Below are 19,012 nucleotides of genomic sequence, written 5' to 3'. Positions count from 1 at the left end.
AAATTAATAGTAAATTTGTTAGTTGCATTAGCTGTATTGAAATATTTAGTAGCCAAATGTGGCTGGTGGCCACATTGGACAGCACAGACCTAGCGCAATTACACTGTGGTCATCAGTCGGGAGAATATTCTTTGGGTCGAGGTCTATGCTATAATTCTTCTCAAACCCCAAGGCTTCAGATGCGTGGCCTGTACTCAGTACTTATTACTGAAAAATAAAGTATTCCCCCACCTTGTATTCCTCCAAGACACGACCAGTTTCCAAACATGACCACTAGGGGACAGGATCTGGCTATCATCCCTTGGCAAGGAAAGGGAACCAACATTTTTCTAGGTGGAAGATGGTTAAAATGCAGCGTTTTTCACACTACTGGTCGTGACCCATTAGTAACATCAATTAAATGGATAATGCCAACATTTTTTTAAAAGGACTAGAAAAAAATGAGAATATAGGCATTGTTATTGTTTTGTGGAACTTCGTTTCAGTCTTACTTATGTACGTATTGTATAAGGGTCTTCATAAAAAATGTCTTTCTTACCATGAGTCAAGGTCAAACAAGCCTTAAAATCACTCTAATTTCCCTTGTCTACAGATAACACTCATATAGATATGGGTGTGTGGGTGTGTGTCTGTGTGTGCAGTGGCAGGCATGCTGGTATTAGTCTCTAAGTGACAAGCTATGAAGGTGAAGGTGGTGGAGGCTACTCAGAACTGAAAGAACTTGGGCTTTCCAGAAGCTTCCAGGAGAGCTGTGTGCCTGAAGGGCGCTGAGCCCTGGGCATGGCCTCAGAGGAGACTGACTGAGGACATGAGCAGGGCCTGGTCTGCAGAACCTCCGGGGCCTTGTTAAGGATCTGGAGTTTTACTGTACAGGGAAGCCACTGAACGGTTTTGAGTAGGGGAAGGACATGATCTGCGCTGTATTTTAAGAGAATCCCCTGGTTCTGAGCAGAGGATGGGCTGAGGGGTCAGTTCAGAGCTATCTCAGCCAGTGGATGAAAGGTGGTGTCTGGCCTTCACCTCTGAAGAGTCAGCACACCCCACCCACAGTCGCCGCCGCCACCCCCCGCCCCAAACCCATGTGTCTTCTCTAGCCTCGTTTGGCTGGCTCCCTTCCATCTGCCCCCCGCACCCATCTCCACCCTCCTCCCCACCGTGCTCAGGGCCGGCCTGGGTGGACATGGCAGGGGCCCTTTGACCTCCAGCTTCAGCTAGGTTTGGCCAGTGGAGAGCCCCACAAGAGAGGGGTGGCCAGGAGCCAGTGGAGCTGGGATATCTGTTCTTCCTCCCAAAGGGTCACCAAGGACTGCCTCATTCCACAACCAAAGGTCACAACAGCAGTCAGGTGGCCCTGTCCCAGCAATTCCGTCCCTCCAAGTTCCATAACTGCTCCCTCCCCTCACCTGTCAGGCCTACAGGTGGTGACAGAGCCCCTCTGCCCCTAGCCCTGGCGAGCCGCATGTCCCCTTGCCCATCGCCTGTAAAGTGGTCCTTCCATAAAGCTCTCCTCTGGTTCCCAGTTTGAGGAAGTCATCCGTTTCCTGGCTGAATCTGACCTAACCACCCCCTACCTTACTCCCTACCCCAACTGGCAACATGGCATCGGTGGATAGAGCTTGGACTCTGGGGTCAGATAAAACCAGGACCGGATCTGGCTCTGTCACTTAATAGCTCTGTGATGAGGTACACCACAGCCTCTCTGACCCAGGGCGTTCACCTTAATTGAGGATACGGTCAGGGTGATGAAATAATACATGTGAGGACTTGGCGCATGTCTAGGGCATAACGGACAGTCAGACTCGCTGGTTCTAGTCTTCCTTGCCCTGTACCCAAGAAAACACTTAGGCCTCTGTGATACTAGGTGCTAGGTGCTGGATGAGGGACAGACCAGGAAGCACAGGGCATCATTTCTGTCTACAAGGAAGCCACGGTGGCACCCCCACCACCACCACCCTTGAGCTGGACTCCCCGTAGTTCAAAGTGGAAAGCAATAAGGCTTGCATTTCAAACCATTCATTTCTTTTTGACTACCAGGTGGCAGGCAATATACCAGAGTCTGGAGGTAGAGTATGGTGATCACAGGGCCTTCAAAGAGGATGTTGGACTTTCAAGGAACTGTTACTCAAAGGTGGGGGCATCTCTCTGGTTCTCTCTGGGCCTGAACTCTACCCTCCTCCCTTCCTCCTCCTGGGAGAACCTGCAAAACTTCCCAGACCAAGAGAACTTGGCCTTTAACTGGTTACAGTTATCCTAGAAAGCTTTAGACCATATCCGGAGTGCTGGGGCAGAAGGTACCTCTAGAAGTGAGCCTTAAAGGATTTCTCCAGGTTGCGGGGCAGGGGTAAGGGGGCAAAAGTACAGGAAAATGACCACTGCAGGCTGGCTGAAAGCCAGGGACATGGAAAGGAGCGCTGTAAGCACAGAACTGGAAAACTGGGTTGAGACTGTATTGCTAAACCAAGTCATGTGAATGTAATGCTGTAGATACTGGCTTTGAGCAGGAGGCAGGTCTGATTCAGACCTGGGCTTTCAAAGCCTTTGTCTGATAACCTATGTAAAGTGGACAGGGGTGGGAGGTACCCATAATGGACCACGTGTTGGGACTCAGGGCCCAAATTTGGGTGATGATGGAGCGCTCACAGGGACCAGACCTTGATGTTGCAAGAATGATACAAGGTGCAATAACTTCAGTGAACTTTTAGTGATTACCCACAACAAACTTTTTTTTTTTTTCTTTTCTTTTTTTTTTTTTTTTATTAGTTGGAGGCTAATTACTTCACAACATTTCAGTGGGTTTTGTCATACATTGATATGAATCAGCCATAGATTTACACGTATTCCCCATCCTGACCCACAACAAACTTGGCACTACATCCTTTACTTGGCTAATTATAGTTAATCCTTAATAAATACTTGATGCAAAAAAATAAATAAATAAATAAATACTTGGTGCAAACTATCAGTTCTTTTTACAGAGAAGAGACTGAGCCTCCCACCTCCCCCGTCCCCTCCCCCTGCCCCGCCACACCTGGAGATGGCCAGAAAGAGGATGAGCATTTAGGTTTGGAACTAGAGGGGGAAGCTAGGGTGGACACTTCTCTTTGGGAGTAATGAGTAATAGCAAGTGATAGCTGAAGTCAGGGGAAGCAGTAAATGTGAGGGATGACAGTGGAAGGGGAAGCTGTAGGGGGTGTGAGAAGGGGACCAGAGGACAAACACAACATTGTAAAGGAACTATATATACTCCAGGTTAAAAAAAGAAGAAAAAGGCACAATCATGACCATTGGAAATTTATTTCATTGCTTAAATACTGTTCCACACATCATGGGACACATGTTTTCGATTGGAAAGCCAAGCCTTGTTAGAATTTTTTTATTCATTCATTCATTTATTTATTTATTTGGCTGTGCCTGGTCTTAGTTGTGGCATGTGGAATCTATAGTTATGACATTCGAACTCTTAGTTGCAGCTTATGGGATCTAGTTCCCTGATCAGGCATCTCTGAACCTGGGCCCCCTGCACTGGGAGTTCAGAGTCTTAGCCACTGGATCACTAGGGAAGTCCTAGAATCCTTTTTTTGATAAATAAAATATGTTTTATTTCTTAAAAAAAAAAGACCCAGAGGACACTGTGATAGGGAAGTTGAAGGCTCTGCTCAGAGGTTAAGTGACAAGGACAGAACAGTGACAAATTTGTTGGAGGTTCAAGGGGTCAGAGTCAAATTAGGATCGAATGATGAAGGCAGAGGCTCAGGAGAGGGACCTAGGAATTGATGGGAAGTGAAAATGAGGCAGCAAGGAGGACTGCTCTCTTTGTTTTAATAAATTAACTTTGTAATTAAAGTAGTAATTCCTTCTCATCATAGAAGTGTGGAAAATATTTTTAAAATATAAAAAAAGAAAACAAGTGATACCCCATTAATCAATTAAAGATCATCATTATAGCATTTTAAATATTTTTCCATGCATTTTTAATGCAGTTAATGTGAAGGAAAAGAATAGGTTTATTACTTTTATTTGGAGTTGCACCAATTTTTTATAGCCATCATATCAATTACACAAAATTTCTACAGTTTTGTACCTTGTTCCCCCTCCCCTCCATTTTAGATTAAAATGTAAAATTCATCTATAGTACTAGTTTGGGTGTTTTGGCTGCAAGTATCAAAAAAAAAAAAAAATAGAAGTGGCTTAGACAGTGAGGACAATTTTTATCTCACATAACAAGAAATTCAGGGGCTAATCCAAACGGGTTAATTCAGGGGCTCAGTACTGTCTTCAAGGATGCTATTTCCATCCACACTTCTTTTTTTCCAGTTTTATTTATTTATTTTTTACTTTACAATATTGTATGGGTTTTGTCATACATTGACATGAATCTGCCATGGGTGTACATGTGTTCCCCATCCTGAACCCCCTCCAACTTCCCTCCCCATCCCATCCCTCTGGGTCACCAGCCCCGAGCACCCTGTATCATGCATCAAACCTGGATTGGTGATTCATTTCACATATGATAATTGACATGTTTCAATGCCCTTCTCCCATATCATCCCGCCCTCGCCCTCTCCCACAGAGTCCAAAAGACTGTTCTATACATCTGTGTCTCTTTTGCTGTCTCGCATACAAGGTTATTGTTTCCATCTTTCTAAATTCCATATATATGTGTTAGTATACTGTACTGGTGTTTTTCTTTCTGACTTCCTTCATTCTGTATAATAGGCTCCAGTTTCATCCACCTCATTGGAACTGATTCAAATGTATTCTTTTTAATGGCTGAGTAACATCCCCAGGGAAAAGAAATGCAAAAAAGCAAAATGGCTGTCTGAGGAGGCCTTACAAATAGCTGTGAAAAGAAGAGAAGCGAAAAGCAAAGGAGAAAAGGAAAGATATTCCCATTTGAATGCAGAGTTCCAAAGAATAGCAAGGAGAGATAAGAAAGCCTTCCTCAGTGATCAGTGCAAAGAAATAGAGGAAAACAACAGAATGGGAAAGACTAGAGATCTCTTCAAGAAAATTAGAGATACCAAGGGAACATTTCATGCAAAGATGGGCTCGATAAAGGATAGAAATGGTATGGACCTAACAGAAGCAGAAGATATTCAGAAGAGGTGGCAAGAATACACAGAAGAACTGTACAAAAAAGATCTTCATGACCCAGATAACCATGATGGTGTGATCACTCATCTAGAGCCAGACATCCTGGAATGTGAAGTCAAGTGGGCCTTAGAAAGCATCACTACGAACAAAGCTAGTGGAGGTGATGGAATCCTAGTTGAGCTATTTCAAATCCTGAAAGATGATGCTGTGAAAGTGCTGCACTCAATATGCCAGCAAATTTGGAAAACTCAGCAGAGGCCACAGGACTGGAAAAGGTCAGTTTTCATTCCAATCCCAAAGAAAGGCAATGCCAAAGAATGCTCAAACTACCGCACAATTGCACTCATCACACACGCTAGTAAAGTAATGCTTAAAATTCTCCAAGCCAGGCTTCAGCAATACGTGAACGGTGAACTTCCAGATGTTCAAGCTGGTTTTAGAAAAAGCAGAGGAACCAGAGATTAAATTGCCAACATCTGCTGGATAATCGAAAAAGCAAGAGAGTTCCAGAAAAACATCTATTTCTACTTTATTGACTAGGCCAAACCTTTGACTGTGTGGATCACAATAAACTGTGGAAAATTCGGAGAGAGATGGGAATACCAGACCACCTGACCTGCTTCTTGAGAAACCTATATGCAGGTCAGGAAGCAACAGTTAGAACTGGACATGGAACAACAGACTGATTCCAAATAGGAAAAGAAGTATGTCAAGGCTGTATATTGTCACCCTGCTTATTTAACTTTTATGCAAAGTACATCATGAGAAATGCTGGACTAGAAGAAGCACAAGCTGGAATCAAGATTGCCGGGAGAGATATCAATAACCTCAGATATGCAGATGACACCACCCTTATGGCAGAAAGTGAAGAAGAACTAAAAAGCCTGTTGATGAAAGTGAAAGAGGAGAGTGAAAAAGTTGGCTTAAAGCTCAACATTCAGAAAACTAAGATCATGGCCTCTGGTCCCATCACTTCATGGCAAATAGATGGGGAAACAGTGGAAACAGTGTCAGACTTTGTTTTTTTGGGCTCCAAAATCACTGCAGATGGTGATTGCAGCCATGAAATTAAAAATTGCTTACTCCCTGGAAGGAAAGTTATGACCAACCTAGACAGCACATTAAACAGCAGAGACATTACTTTGCCAACAAAGGTCCATCTAATCAAGGCTATGGTTTTTCCAGTGGTCATGTATGGATATGAAAATTGGACTGTGAAGAAAGCTGAGCGCCCAAGAATTGATGCTTTTGAACTGTGGTGTTGGAGAAGATGCTTGAGAGTCCCTTGGACTGCAAGGAGATCCAACCAGTCCATCCTAGGGGAGATCAGTCCTGGGTGTTCATTGGAAGGACTGATGCTGAAGCTGAAACTCCAACACTTTGGCTACCTCATGCGAAGAGTTGACTCATTGGAAAAGACCCTGATGCCAGGAGGGATTGGGGGCAGGAGGAGAAGGGGATGACAGAGGATGAGATGGCTGGATGGCATCACTGACTCGATTAAAATGAATTTGAGTAAACTCCGAGAGTTGGTGATGGACAGGGAGGCCTGGTGTGCTGCGATTCATGGGGTCGCAAAGAGTCGGACATGACTGAGCAACTGAACTGAACTGAACTGAATATTCCATTGTGTATATGAACCACAGCTTTCTTATCCATTCGTCTGTTGATGGACATCTAGGTTGCTTCCATGACCTGGCTATTATAAAGAGTGCTGCTATGAACATTGGGGTACACATGTCTCTTTCAATTCTGGTTTCCTCAGTGTGTATGCCCAGTAGTGGGGTTGCTGGGTCATATGGCAGTTCTATTTCCAGTTTTTTAAGGACTCACCACACTGTTCTCCATAGTGGCTATACTAGTTTGCATTTCCACCAACAGTGTAAGAGGGTTCCCTTTTCTCCACACCCTCCCCAACATTTACTGCTTATAGACTTTTGGATAGCAGCCATTCTGACTGGCGTGAAATGGTACCTCATTGTGGTTTTGATGTGCATTTCTCTGATAATGAGAGATGTTGAGCATCTTTTCATGTGTTTGTTAGCCATCTGTATGTCTTCTTTGGAGAAATGTCTATTTAGTTCTTTGGCTCACTTTTTGATTGGGTCGTTTATTTTTCTGGAATTGAGCTGCAGGAGTTGATTGTATATTTTGGAGATTAGTTCTTTGTCCGTTACTTCGTATGCTATTATTTTCTTCCATTCTGAAGGCTGTCTTTTCACCTTGCTTATAGTTTCCTTTGTTGTACAGATTTTAATTATGTCCCATTTGTTTATTTTTGCTTCTATTTCCAATATTCTGGGAGGTGGATCATAGAGGATCCTGCTGCATCCACACTTTTGCTCTGCCATCTTTAGCTGTTGGAATTGCCTCTTGGGCTGCTGCCTCATAGACCTAAAATGGCTGTCATAGTTCCAGGCATCACAGGCAGGTGATAGCATCCTGGAAAAAGAAAAGAGCAGAGCCCTATTATATTCTGTTTTGACAACTATGAAAAGCCTATTTGGCTCAGATGATAAAGAATCTGCCTTCAATGTGGGAGACCTGTGTTCGATCCCTGGGTCGGGAAGATCCCCTGGAGAAGGAATGGCAATCCACTCCAGTATTGCCTGGAATACTGGAAAATCCCAGGGACAGAGGCGGCTGGGGGACTAGAGTCCATGGGGTCGCAAAGAGTCAGACATGACTGAGAGACTAACACTTTCACTTTCCAGCCTATTTCCCTCCCCATCTCAACCTGAAGCAAATCACCGTGTGACCTGGAGGAACTGACTTGATATTTCAGTGCCTTCATGTTTTATCTGTGCCAATGGGAATTATATCCATGTTTGATTCATAGGGTTGTCGTGAGAACTGACAGTTAAACTGTGTAAAGCACTTAGGATAGTGCCTGGCACGTGGTTTGTGCTATATAAATATTTGCTATTATTATCTAATGGCAAGAACTGTCTCGTATTCCTGAGTCTAACCAGTCACTTGGCAGGGCAATGAGAGCACCAGTTGGCTTAGACCAATCAGGAGGAGGGACTCACGTGGAAGCCCTAGCTGTTCCCAGGCACAACAGGGGTTAACAAGGAAAGCAGGGAGGGTTGGAGAATGGGCATCAATCAAGCAGCAGGATCAGCCACACCGGTACTGTTTTTTAAAAACGATGTTTGTTGACATATGAACTCTGTTCTGTTTGTGTGTGTTCTGTTCTTTTAAAAAAAAAAACAAAACTTTTTATTTTGAAGTTATTTCAGGCTTAGAAAATATTTGCAAAAAATACAAGGCGGTCCCATACACCTGCCACCTAGCTTCCCTAAATGTTCACTTCTTACTTTTAACTACAGTGTTAGAATCAAAACCAGGAAATTAACATTGATACAAATCTAAAAACCTCTCTACAGTCATTATTCAAATTTTGGCAGTTGTCCCCCAGTGTCCTTTTTCTGGTCCACGATCCAATCCAGGATCAATCATACCACGGGTTCTAACTATAAACACCATTTTAGGGACTTCCCTGGTGGTCCAGTGGCTAAGAATCCACACCCTCCCAGTGCAGGGGCCCGGGCTTCTATCCCTGGTCAGGGAACTAGATTCCACAAGCCACAACTTAAAAAAAAGACCTTGCATGACACATCTAAGACCTGGCACAGCCACATAAATAAATAAATAATTAAAATAATAAAAGAAAAGTGATGACACACACATCATCTTTAAAAAAAATAGAATAAAATAAAATAAAAAATAGAATAAAAAATAAAACCTGCACAGAGGTTCATAGAACCTTAACTCTTCCCTTACTGCCTGACCTGTTGGCTGTTTACAGCCTCACCATTGTGTACATTTGGGGCAGATCTTTTGCAGGTTGCTAAAAAGGAATTATTAAGTCAAAGGATATATATTTTTTAAAACCTTGATGCATATTGGAATTGTTTTCTAGAAAATTGTACCAGTTGATACCCAATCTGTATGAATCAGACAATTCACACCAACATATGAATACTCAATGTTGAAGCTTTTGACTGTGTGGATCACAACAAACTGTGGAAAATTCTGAAAAAGGTAGGAATGCCAGACCACCTTATCTGCCTCCTGAGAAACCTGAATACAGGTCAAGAAGCAACAGTTAGAACCGGACATGGAACAACAGACTGGTTCCAAATTGGGAGTATGTTAAGGCTGTATATTGTTTCCCTGCTTATTTAACTTCTATGCAGAGTACATCATGAGAAATGCCAGGCTGGATGACTCCCAAGCTGGAATCAAGATTGCCAGGAGAAATATCAACAACCTCAGATATGCAGATGATACCCCTTTAATGGCATAAAGTGAAGAGGAACTAGAGAGACTCTTGATGAGGGAGAAAGAGGAGACTGAAAAAGCTGGCTTAAAACTCACCATTCAAAAAACTAAGATCATGACATCCAGTCGCATCACTTCATGGCAAGTAAATGGGGGAAAAGTGGAAACAGTGACAGATTTTATTTTCTTGGGTTCCAAAATCACTGCATATGGTGACTGCAGCCATGAAAGACGCTTGCCCCTTGGAAAGAAAGCTATGACAAACCTAGATAGCATGATAAAAAGTATCACTTTGCCGACAAAGGTTCATCTATTCAAAGCTATGGTTTTTCCAGTAGTCATGTACAGATGGGAGACTTAGACCGTAAAGATGGCTGAGTGCCAAGGAATTTATGCTTTTGAATTGTGGTGCTGGAGAAAACTCTTTAGTCTCTTGGATAGCAAGGAGATCAAACCAGTTAATCCTAAAGGAAATCAACCCTGAATATTCACTGGAAGGACTGATGCTGAAACTGATGCACCAATACTTTGGCCACCTGATACGAAGAGCTGACTCATTGCAAAAGACCCTCATGCTGGGAAAGATTGAGGGCAGGAGGAGCAGGGGGTGACAGAGGATGAGATGGTTGGATGGCATCATTGACTCAATGGACATGAGTTTGAGCAAACTCCGGGTGATGGTGAAGGATAGGGAAGCCTGGTGTGCTGCAGTCCATGGTGTTGCAAAGAGTTGGACAGGATTTAGCAACTGAACAACAGCTGGGCTGAGTTGACTTCCAGCTGTGAGTGGGTCCAGGTCACCTCCATGTGTCTTTGACTCTCCTTAGCCAAGCAACTGACTACCCAGGATGTTCTCATGGTGAAAGGTGTGGCTAGAGTCCAAGTTAACTGTTAAGCATATTTAAGACCTCTTTTGTATCATGTCTGCTAACATTCCATTGCCAAAAGCAAGTCACAAGACCAAGTCCAAGATCAGTGGTGTGGGAGAAATATATTTCACCTCCATGGAAATGGTGTGTAGTCATATGGTAAAGTGTATATTTTCAGGGAGAGATGAAGAATTGAGAACTGAAATGCAATCTATTAATACCACACACAAGGAGAAAGCCTTTCCGGAAACTAGATTGTGTTAAGATAAAGGCAGAACAGAAATTAGATATGGACCCAAGGTCAAGGCCAGGTTTTGGGGCTTTTTTTTTTTGGTTCCGCTACATGGCTTGTAGGATCTTAAGATTCTCAACCAGGGATTGAACCATGCTTTGTGCAGTAGAAGCTCAGAGTCCCAAACACTGGAAAGTGAAAGTTGCTCAGTCATATCCAACTCTTTTCGACCCCATGGACTATACTGTCCATGGAATTCTCCAGGCTTGAATACTGGAGTGGGTAGCCTTTCCCTTCTCCAGGGGATCTTCCCAACCCAGGGATCGAACTCAGGTCTCCCACATTGCAGGCGGATTCTTTACCTGCTGAGCCACAAGGGAAGCCAACCACTAGACTGCTAAGGAATTCCCAAGGGAAGTTTTTAAGGCAAGGAGATGCTTGAGTTTGCTTATAGAGTAAGAAAAAGTGGAGGCCAGGAGAAACACTGCTTGACAATATGAACAAGAGGAACTAATAGTATTTCCTCCAAAAATTCGTATGTAAGTCGCAAAATTTGTAGAAGGCTGGCTGGGCAGGGAAATTACTTCCTCTAAGAAGCATATTGGCTGAAAGCAAAGGAACTGGAGCTGGGCCGGAGGTTTTCAATAATAACTGTGGATAATGAGAGGAGATCTCAGCAAAATAAAAGCTCTGCCAAGCACAGGCCGATCTTCATCTTAGGAGTGCCCCCCAAGCCAAATGTCTGCAAGCAGTGAGGTATTACCAGGTATCAAGTGCAGGACAGGGTGAATAATGAAGCATCAATCTGGCTGGGGCAAAAAATTCTCATGGGAGAGGTGTGTGTGCGCTCAGTGGTGAGGTTGTGTCCAGCTGTTTGCAGCCCCAAGGATTGTAGCCTGTCAGGCTCCTCTGTCCATGAAATACTGGAGTGGGTTCCCATTTCCTACTTCAAGGGATCTTGCTAACCCAGAGATTGAACCCACAGCTCTTTAGCCTCCTGCATTGGCAGGTGGGTTCTTTACCACTGGTGCCACCTGAGGTGAAACCAAAGCGGATTTGGAGTGGATGTTGAACATCTTCCAGAATAGTTCAAGAGGGAAGGGAAGCTTCCTGGTCCTGTGTGAATTCTCCAAAACACCCACTCTTACTCCTTATCCCCAGCCTTGTCCAGCTCCCTGCATTTCATAAAATGTATGTTGGATGATTAGCTATAATATTGTAAATGTGTGTGTAGCATGAGATTAGATTTAGCCTTCAATCATTTCTGTATCTGCGAGCTCATGCTTGAGCCTGCATTTCCTGTTTCAGATGTCAGAGGCTGTGTTTTGATTTCTCAGTATCATGCCTGGCACAGCCGTACCTGCAGAAAGGTGTGTTCACAGTGACTTTTGACCAGGCTCCATAATTCTTCACGTTGCATGTATAGACACAGACTTAGAGACATACAAGTTCCCTTGGCCCAGAAGGGCCTTCTACAAACTAGCTTGTTAGTGTTCTCAGCCCCACCCCTTTTGCAGCATACACAGGGGTTTAATTCATTTCTATCTGATTCTTGTTTATTGGGAGCCCTTTATGTGCCAGGCACTGAGAAGAAGCTGAATTGTGGGTATGGAGACAGGAAGGGAGCAGGCTGTATCTCTGACCTTTAAGATAAGAGAAACTTCACTGTCTGGAGTTACAGAAGGAAACCCAGGGTTGGGTGTTGGGATTACAATTCAATTTGGGGATAATTTAACATGTATCTTGGCTTTTTCTTCGGAGGTGGGTGAGGAGTGAGGCCTTCAATTTATTATGCATAATGAGCCTATACCTGAATGCTCTCCATGCTGGGAGCATCTCCATCAATCTTTAGATCCAGTGATCTACTCACAGTACATCAGAGGGAAAGGAAAAATGTGTGGTTTGGGGATCAGGTTATCCAGCCTCTCTCAGGCCAGAGCACAGGCGGAAGCAAAGAAACAGAAGAAAACAAGAGCCCTGCCTCGCCCACTCCCTTCCCCAACCATCTTCCTGCAGGAGAGATCACTGCCTTCACTGTTTGCAGATTTCCTTCCCTCCCTGTGCAGGACTAAGGCTAGGGTTGCAACTGGAAGGAGCCCAGCCCCAAGTTCCAGTTTGCCCAAATTTATTAAAGAGATCACCATGCCTGTCTACATTTTCTTCCAACCCACTGATCTTAACCTCTGGAATTCATCCGGAAGGCAGTATGGTGGGGGTGGAGGGGTCAATGATGTGGAATTCCCATCGGCTTGGGCTATTTTGGGTCCTATTCCTATTTCTGCCATCATTTTTGTATAATCTTGGTGGAATCACTCCCTCTCAGCCTCTGTGACTTCTTATCATTCAGGGCATGGCTTACATTTCACTTGCTCAGGGAGGCCCTCCCACACCTAAATTGGCCCTCTCTGACCTCCATAGAACCATAGTGTTATAATCACACAGCAGGTAGGTATGTATGTGTATATATACACACGTGTATATGTATATATGTGTGTATATATACACACGTGTATATGTATATATGTGTGTATATATACACACATGTGTATATATAAGTATAGTAAGTACATAGATAATTGTTTGCTTATTTGGTTTGTTTCTCCGAGAGATTCTAGGCTCCAGGAATGCCGAGAATGTGTGTTTTTGACCCTTGCATCCTCAGATCCTGGCACGGGGCCTGGCACAAAGGAGGACACAGAAAATTCATTTAGTTAATGAATAAATGAATGAACGGCAGCTGACCCACGTGATCTCCCAGTTTCCTTCCAGCTGTAGAAGTTTATGAGGCTAAGGTTTCCCAGCAAGAAGACCTCTCCAGGACCTCTCCCAGAGCTTCTATTGGGGCAAGGTGGGGTGTAGGGCCGAGCCCCGGGCACTGGCAATTGTACACCGGGATTAGCGCAGGTCGGATGCCGGCTACGGCCCAGCCCCGCCTCCCGGCCGTTCAGCCGGGGGCGGGGCCAGGCCGCCTCCAGCGGGTGGCATTCGGGGCGTCCACAGTACCCAGGGTGGCGAGTGGGCGGGTTCGAACGCGAGTCAATGGAAGGGCGGGGCCAGAACGCCCCCAGTCTCTCCGCTGGCTGGTGCAGGGGGCGGGGCCCCAAGCCCTCAGGTTCCCCACTTGGGGGCCTGGGCCGAGCCGTCGCCTAGCAACGCCCCGCCCCGCCCCCTGGCCCGCCGCGGGCGCCTGCCCCCAGCATGGCCTGGCGAGGCTGGCCTGCGTCGTGGCTGTGGGTCGCCAGCTGCGGGCTGCTGCTCCTAGTCTTCGTCCTGCTCTTGAGCCCCCGCAGCTGCCGAGCGCGGCGGACCCTCCGCGGCCTGTTCATGGCGCGTAGCAAGCGGCTGCTCTTCCGAATCGGGTTCGTGCCGGGCTCCGGCGGGCTGCGGGCTGCGGGGATCGGGAAAGCTGGCGCGCTGGAAAAGGGACTAGAGGAGGGGTGCCGGGGGAGGGCTTAGGGGTTCTGACAGGTCTAGGGCTGGGGGATCCAGGGCCGGAGCTAAGAACGATCGAAGAGGCAGGCTAGAGAAGCTGATTTTTTTTTGGGGGGGGGGCGTGGACTGACGAAGCGAAGAAATTTGGGGTGGGTGGAAAATTGGGTTGGGCTGGGGAAAGCAGTTTGCTGGGGGGAGCAAGTCAAGGTAGCCGGAGAAGAGGGCTTTGAGAGGACCTCTAGAGAAAAGAGCCAGATGAGGGGTTGGAGACAAGGGAGCTGGAAAAAGAACAGGTGCAGGATACCGGGCTCCCCCCACCCCCCCAGTTCCTCCGGTGGGCCGGTGCTGGAGAGAAGGAATGTCAGACCAATGAGTCTCACCTGAAACCGCTGACTCTTTCCATGTGTCCCTGGTCCTTTCCCCTCAGCTTCCCACCACTCAATGCAAGCACTTCTGTCCCAAGTGGGATTCCCCACTCCCCACTCTGTAGGTCAGTCTGTCCCTTTCCTTCGACATCCCTGTCTCCCCCGCCACCCTTGTCATAAGCCCCAGGCTGTGAAATCCGACCCTAATCACTCAGCCTGACTTGTTGAAGGTTCACTGACCTCCAATGACTTTTTCCTTTCTGACCCCCACCCCTTACCCCAGTCCTCACTCGTCCCTTACCCCAACTTCTCCTGACAGGACAGAGTAAGGATGGTAACCATCCCTGTTCTGCCTTATAGGCAGTAAGAGTCAGGGAAGGAGCTACGAGAAGGCTTCCTAGGGTCTCCATCCCCTTCCCAGGACCAGCAGGGCCAGGGGGCAGGCCCTCAGGCCACGCTTGAAGGACAATGATGTTGGTCTGGGAACTGTGGGAGCCCTGGCCCAAAGCCAGGTTCAGGCGAGGACCGAGGGCCGAAGCTGGGGAATTTCCTGAGTTTCAGAGAAGAGGTTGTACAATTCACCCCCCTTCTCGTGATCACCCCAGATAGCTCAGAAACTTTATCCCTAGGATTATCCTCACTCAGTCTAAGACACAGAGATGTAAGGGTCCAGTGGGGGAAAAAACTGAAAAAACAAGGGTGAGGAGGAATCCTGTGTGTGTGCCTTACAGGGGCATTCACATCTCTAATAACCCACACAATGGTCACCTTCTCAATAATGCTCCAGCTAAGTCACCATTGCTCTGCAAACAGCATTAAAATAATAAGATTCACAAATATTTAAATATCTCCATATGTGAGATTAAAAAAATATATTGCTTCTCACAAAATTTCTGAGAATTGTACAGCTCTATTGGGGAAAGATTTTTAAATCTACTTCTAGCTTTCAGCATCGATAATGTTGAAGTCATACAAAGAGCCTGAGGAAGTTAAACAGTTTCCACAAGGGACTGGATCAGAAGTCCTGTGATCAAAATTTCCAAGATTGCCACCTCAGAATCCGGAAGGATTGGGTATTCCTAGAACTTGGGATCTGGGTGTTTCCAAATCCTCAAACCTGGAATTGTCTGAGAGCTTCTCAGGAATTCAGTAACCCATGATCTTTCCTGTGACTGGATTTCAAGGTTGCCTTGGAATCAGCTCCCCAAATTTGCAGAGCAGGAGGGCGTGCCTGGAATCAGAGTCCCAGATCCTGCCTATCCAGGATCTGGGAAACAATCAGTCCAGTCCCTCAGGGGAGAGGCTGCTGGCTGCTGGGAGGGACTGGGGGTGTCAGCAGGAAACAGTCTGAGGGAAATGGTCAGGTGTTGATGCTGTGAGGGTGCCTCCAGGAAGGATGGAGAGGGAGGGGGCGGGGATGGGGCAGGACATGAGGGGAGGGGCGGAGCACATGGACACACTCCACCCTGAATGTGTGGCTGAGAGGACCACAAGTAGAGGGCTTTACTAGGGGGCTGGAAAATCGACAGCGGAGATGGGAAGCGGTACTGGGAGAGGAGTCCTTGTTGATGTTATCAGTAATAACAGTACTGACTGGTATCTGACAGTGTTATAAAGGGCTTTCTTCAAACATAACCACCATTGTCTTGGGATGGGGATAACTGGGCACAGCAGAGGGTCGATCTGAGCTAACCTGAGGTGGACACACGCATTCAAGACTCTGCAGGGCCTGGGAGGCAATGTGTAGTAGTTAAGCACATAGCATTGGGGTCAGATAAATCTGCTTTTGAATTGAATCCCAGCTTTATTGCTCAGTAGCCGTGTGACCGGAGAAGGCAATGGCACCCCACTCCAGTACTCTTGCTTGGAAAATCCCATGGATGGGGGAGCCTGGTAGGCTGCGGTCCATGGGGTCACTAAGAGTCGGACACGACTGAGCGACTTCACTTTCACTTTTCACTTTCATGCTTTGGAGAAGGAAATGGCAACCCACTCCAGTGTTCTTGCCTGGAGACTCCCAGGGGCGGGGGAGCCTGGTGGGCTGCAAAGAGTTGGGGTCACACAGAGTTGGACACGACTGAAGTGACTTAGCAGCTGCAGCAGCCATGTGACCTTGGACAAATAATTCATCCTCTCTGTGCCTCAGTTGTTGGCATCTGTAAAATGGGCCTGGTGATAGTGCCTACCTCAGAGGGCTCTTGTGGGGATCAAATGAAATTGTACACAGGGTCTGGCTTGTAGTAAGTGCTCCGTAAATGTTAACAATTATTCTTTCTATAGTATGGGGGATGTGGGGAGGGAAGATGCATGGCATTAGGACAGCTGTGGCTCCTTCTGGAGCTTCCTTTTTTGGGGGGGGCCACACCATGTGGTATATGGGATCTTAGTTCTCTGAGCAGGGCTCAAACCCATGCCCCCTGCAGTGGAGGCACAGTCTTAATCACTGGGCCACCGGGGAAGTCCCTCAACTTCTTTTTTTCTTAAGCTTCCTTACATGCTTTTTCCCAGGTGGCTCAGTGGTAAAGAATCCACCTGCCAACGCAGAAGATGCAGGTTCGATCCTTGGGTCTGGAAGATCCCCTAGAGGAGGAAATGGCAACCCACTCCAGGATTCTTCCCCAGATAATCCCATGGAGAGAGGAGCCTGGTAGGCTACAGTCCATGGGGTCCCAAAGAGTCGGATACAATTGAGTGACTGAGCACACGCACACATGCTTCTATTGTCTTCCAAGTGTATCCTGCTCACTTACTCTCAGGAAATCCCACATCCCTTCATTCATTCAGTGACCCCCACCCCCCCTTACTGCCCTGGATCAGGATTGCAGGATCACTGAAAGGAGCTGTTCTCAAGGAGTCGGTGAGAGGAACAAGGACCCTGACTGGCCAGAGGCACAGGGCATGATAGGTTCCCCAAGAGTGACGGGGTGTGCCTGGGGAGGCTGGGATTGGGAGTGTGTGCTCCCTTCTGTGTGCCCCCTGCCTCATGCCTCAGTTTCCCTTTTGCCCCTTTGCCTTCTCAGTGGCTGTTGAGGAGGTTTGCTTAGAGAACAGGACCCTGAACAGGGCCTGTCTGCAGAGGGAGCAGTGAATGGGGAATTAGGCTGGGTTCCTGCGTGCAGGGCTGGGAACCATCTTTCAGAGCTGAGAAAGTGGAAGGCAGCCAGCCTCTGCAAATGGACAGTCCAACAGACAAAACTCTCCCATCCTCCCTGACCAAGCCCCCTCTTCATTCCGAGGCATAGAGGATCTTTCTTGAATCTCCTGACCCAAGTGAAACCAACTGTCCCAGGACAAACCTTGCTTGTTCCACTTTTGCAAGAGAAAAGCCCTTCTCTGGGGCCAGTGAGGACCAATGGCTTGATTTCAAAGAGGGTGCAGGAGTCCTGAGCTGAGGACCCTAGAGTGCATGGCCCACCTGCTTGTAGCCAGAGTAAAGACCACACAGAGGCAGTGGGCTGGGCCTTCAGGAGGGAAGCGGGGTGCGTCCTTTTCTTTTCTGCAGGCCTTGGAACCCTGGAGAGCCACAGCACTAGCACCCACAGAGGCTCTGCTGCGTGTCCCAGTAGGTTGCCCTTCCCCAGGCCATGCTGCCCACAGAACGGAGTCCACACCCCCCACCCAGGCCTTTGGGGCCCTCCCGCACCCCCTCCAGAGCTACGCAATCCCGTCTTCCCCAGGCCCTATGCTCTTGTTGTACTTCTCTCTGGGGTCTGCCAGACCTTCCTCCCTACATCAAATATTACTTCCTCAAAGCTCATCCTCAAAATATGCCCCAAATCTGAACACTCACCCCACTTCCACTGCTACGACCCTGGGCCAACCCCTGGTCGCCTCTCACCTGATCTCCTAAATTGACAGCTCCCTTCAGCCTTTGTACACACAAGAGCACTCTTAGCAAGGCAACCAGAATCAAACCCTTAAGATTTAAGTCAGAAATGTGCAACTCCTCTGCTTAGAACCCTCCAGAATGGCTCCAAGGTCCAGAGGGACCTGCCTACCCCCAACCTCATTGTTTTTGCTGGTTTTTTGTGTGCCCTTCACCTTGCTCATTGGATTTCGGCCACAGGCCACTTTGCTGTTCCTCAAGCACTCTGAGACAGTCTAACCTCCAAGCTCTTTTGTCTCTGTTCTCTCTCACGAGACCCCTCTTCCCCCAGATGGCCACGTGGCTGTGCCTGGCTTCCTTTAGGTCTCTGCTCAAATTTCACTGTATTAAGAGGCCTACCCTGACCCCCCTGCATAAAAATAGCAGGGCCCCGACGCCTGCAGTCTTACACACCACAGTGTGCTCGCGTGCGTGCTCGGTTGCTCAGTCACGTCCGACTCTTTGCAACCCCATGGACTGCAGCCTGCCGTCTCCTCTGTCCGTGGGATTCTCCAGGCAAGAACACTGGAGTGGGTTGCCATGCCCTCCTCCAGGGGATCTTCCCGACCCAGGGATTGAACCTGGGTCTCCTGCGTTTCCTGCGTTAGGGGGCAGATTCTTTACCTCTGAACCAGCGGGAAGCCCATTCTCCACAGTACATATCACCACATGACATCCTGTATATGGACTTGCCTATTGTTTACTGGCTTTCTCCCTCAACCAGGATATGAGCCATGTGAGGGAAGAAACTTCTTTCACTTCTGTACCCCAGCTTCCAGAACAGTAGCTGGCGCAGAGTTGGCCCTCATTAAAGGGCTTTGGAATTAATAAAAAGCTTGGCCCAAATGCTCTCTCCTCCACAACGCTT

The 19,012-nt window shown here is 47.1% G+C and overlaps 1 protein-coding gene across 2 annotated transcripts in view; it reads left to right on the top strand.

Annotated features, from left to right (window-relative positions):
* Window positions 1-19,012, top strand: part of PNKD (PNKD metallo-beta-lactamase domain containing) — a 69,506-nt gene that overhangs the window by 34,136 nt on the left and 16,358 nt on the right. Inside the window, exon 1 of one of the 2 annotated variants that reach the window (XM_043445878.1) lies at window positions 13,605-13,841. The exons of the other annotated variant lie outside the window; for it this stretch is intronic. Coding sequence (XP_043301813.1) covers window positions 13,681-13,841 — 161 coding nt within the window. The 5' untranslated portion in view covers window positions 13,605-13,680. Of the gene's footprint in view, window positions 1-13,604; window positions 13,842-19,012 lie in introns of those variants that run through there. 2 annotated transcript variants of the gene reach the window in all.

Source organism: Cervus canadensis, chromosome 24 (assembly GCF_019320065.1).
Source record: "Cervus canadensis isolate Bull #8, Minnesota chromosome 24, ASM1932006v1, whole genome shotgun sequence".
Taxonomy (NCBI): domain Eukaryota; kingdom Metazoa; phylum Chordata; class Mammalia; order Artiodactyla; family Cervidae; genus Cervus; species Cervus canadensis.
Note: the sequence above shows the minus strand (reverse complement) of the source record. Positions and strands in the feature narration are given on the sequence as shown.